The sequence below is a fragment of the Oratosquilla oratoria genome, chromosome 23 (genome assembly GCF_046742065.1).
Source record: "Oratosquilla oratoria isolate Oo_2021 chromosome 23, ASM4674206v1, whole genome shotgun sequence".
Taxonomy (NCBI): Eukaryota; Metazoa; Arthropoda; class Malacostraca; order Stomatopoda; family Squillidae; genus Oratosquilla; species Oratosquilla oratoria.
In genome coordinates, this window is record NC_134799.1 from 5,867,341 (window position 1) to 5,868,965 (window position 1,625).

The window sequence follows — 1,625 nt, forward strand, 5'->3', positions numbered from 1 at the left end:
GCATTCCCCTCCGGCACAGCTTGAGCAGCTCGCCCTCCTTCAGCAGCTTCCTGCCTGGCTTGACCAACTCGTAGCAACTCAGCCGTTCCCGTAGTTGCAGCAGTTTGATAAAGTTGTCCTGCAAAGAAAACGTAACGTGAGTTGACCAATTGTGGTGGTGGGAATTGTGGTACAGGTGGTGGGAGATGTGGTGTGGTACTAGAGATGGTGGTGGTGGTTGTGGTAAAATTGGAAGAGGAGGAGGAAGAAGAGGAGGAAGAGGAGGAGGAGGAGGAGGAGGAGGAAGAGGACGAGGAGGAGGAGGAGGTGGTTGAGGTAGTGTTGGTTGTGGTAGTGGTAAAATTGGAAGAAGAGGAGGAAGAGGAGGATGAAGAGGAAAAGGAGGAAGAGGAAGAGGAGGAGGAGGTGGAGGAGGAGGTATTGATCAAGGGAAAAGCACAACCTCGAGGGACTTGGAGGCTGACCTTCAAATGTCACAAGTGGCAACAGCCTGCGTCTATCTATGTCTGTCATACTTTCTGTCTCCGTCTCTTTGTCTCCGTCCCCGTCTGTTGTCTGTCATACTTTCTGTCTCTGTCTATTTGCCTGTCTGTCTCCCCGTCTGAGATGTACTGCATACAGAACAAAACAATATATCGTCTACTAAATCAATATTTGCCGTCGAGAACATTATATCTTTCCCGAAGACTTCAAAACATGAGAACAACCTCTCATTACCCAAGGCAATGGATTTAATTACTGTTATTCGTTATGAAATTGAATTTAATTACTGTTATTCGTTATGAAATATATATTTATATATTTCATAACAAAAAACAGTTGCTTTGGACTCTCCAAAACTCATCCCCAGTCTCTGAGGCTTGCGACATTTTCGTAATGACGTCATGTCGGTTACACTCTCTGAAGACAAATTCCCGCCAAAACGCGAGGGAAGGGAAAATCCCATCGACAGAAGCAAAAAAAGAAAACAAATCAATGGTATCCCCATCTATTTACAGAAAAAAAAACCTCTGCCATCGCAAGATCTAATTGTTAAGAAAACAATCTAGATCTTAACCCAACTCCGATGCTCCTCGCCTGCGACAGTCCCATTGACCGGGCGCCCCACCACCTGCCCGCCCGGGGGGCTAGAAGGAGCCGGATGGTCCTACGCCACATGCTCCTACAGAAGAGGATAACGACCTCTGGCGTCCTTGCCTTCCGACCACGGTGTCGTTAGTGGAAAGAGGAAAAGTGAAAGAACATTTGGCGTGGTCTTAAGGCTTCTTGGCGAAACCACGAGAGGTAATGTCCCGAGGGGGAGGGAGTGGGAGGGAGTGGGAGGGGGGAGAGTCATATCTAGAACCAGGTTTGTTTCTATGCGCCGAACACGGACCAACGAACACACAAATATGAAAAGACATTCTCGCGTCCTCCGTCTCTCTCTCTCTCTTTCTCTCTTCCTTACTCTCTTCTCTCTGCCTTCCTCTCCCCTTCCCCACACCCTACTGTACGTGTATTTACCTATTAGTATCTTACGGGAAGGGGAGCTATGCTCGTAGGGTCCCGTATTCGTATCTCGCAGTGTCTAGTTTGCTCTTAAATTCATGTATAGTCTTTGCACTCACTATTGTTTTATCCAGTCT

General features: G+C 47.5%; 1 protein-coding gene across 1 annotated transcript in view; it reads right to left on the minus strand.

The window, feature by feature from the left end:
- LOC143037700 (FYVE, RhoGEF and PH domain-containing protein 6-like) overlaps window positions 1-886 on the minus strand; it is a 26,693-nt gene extending 25,807 nt beyond the window's left edge. The window contains exons 1-3 of the mRNA XM_076206240.1: window positions 818-886; window positions 516-611; window positions 1-118 (exon numbers count right to left, since the gene is read on the minus strand). The exon at window positions 1-118 is cut by the window's left edge and continues 20 nt beyond it. Of these exons, the coding sequence (XP_076062355.1) occupies window positions 1-118; window positions 516-611; window positions 818-886 (283 nt within the window). The remainder of the gene's footprint in view (window positions 119-515; window positions 612-817) is intronic.
- Window positions 887-1,625: the final 739 nt, after the last annotated feature.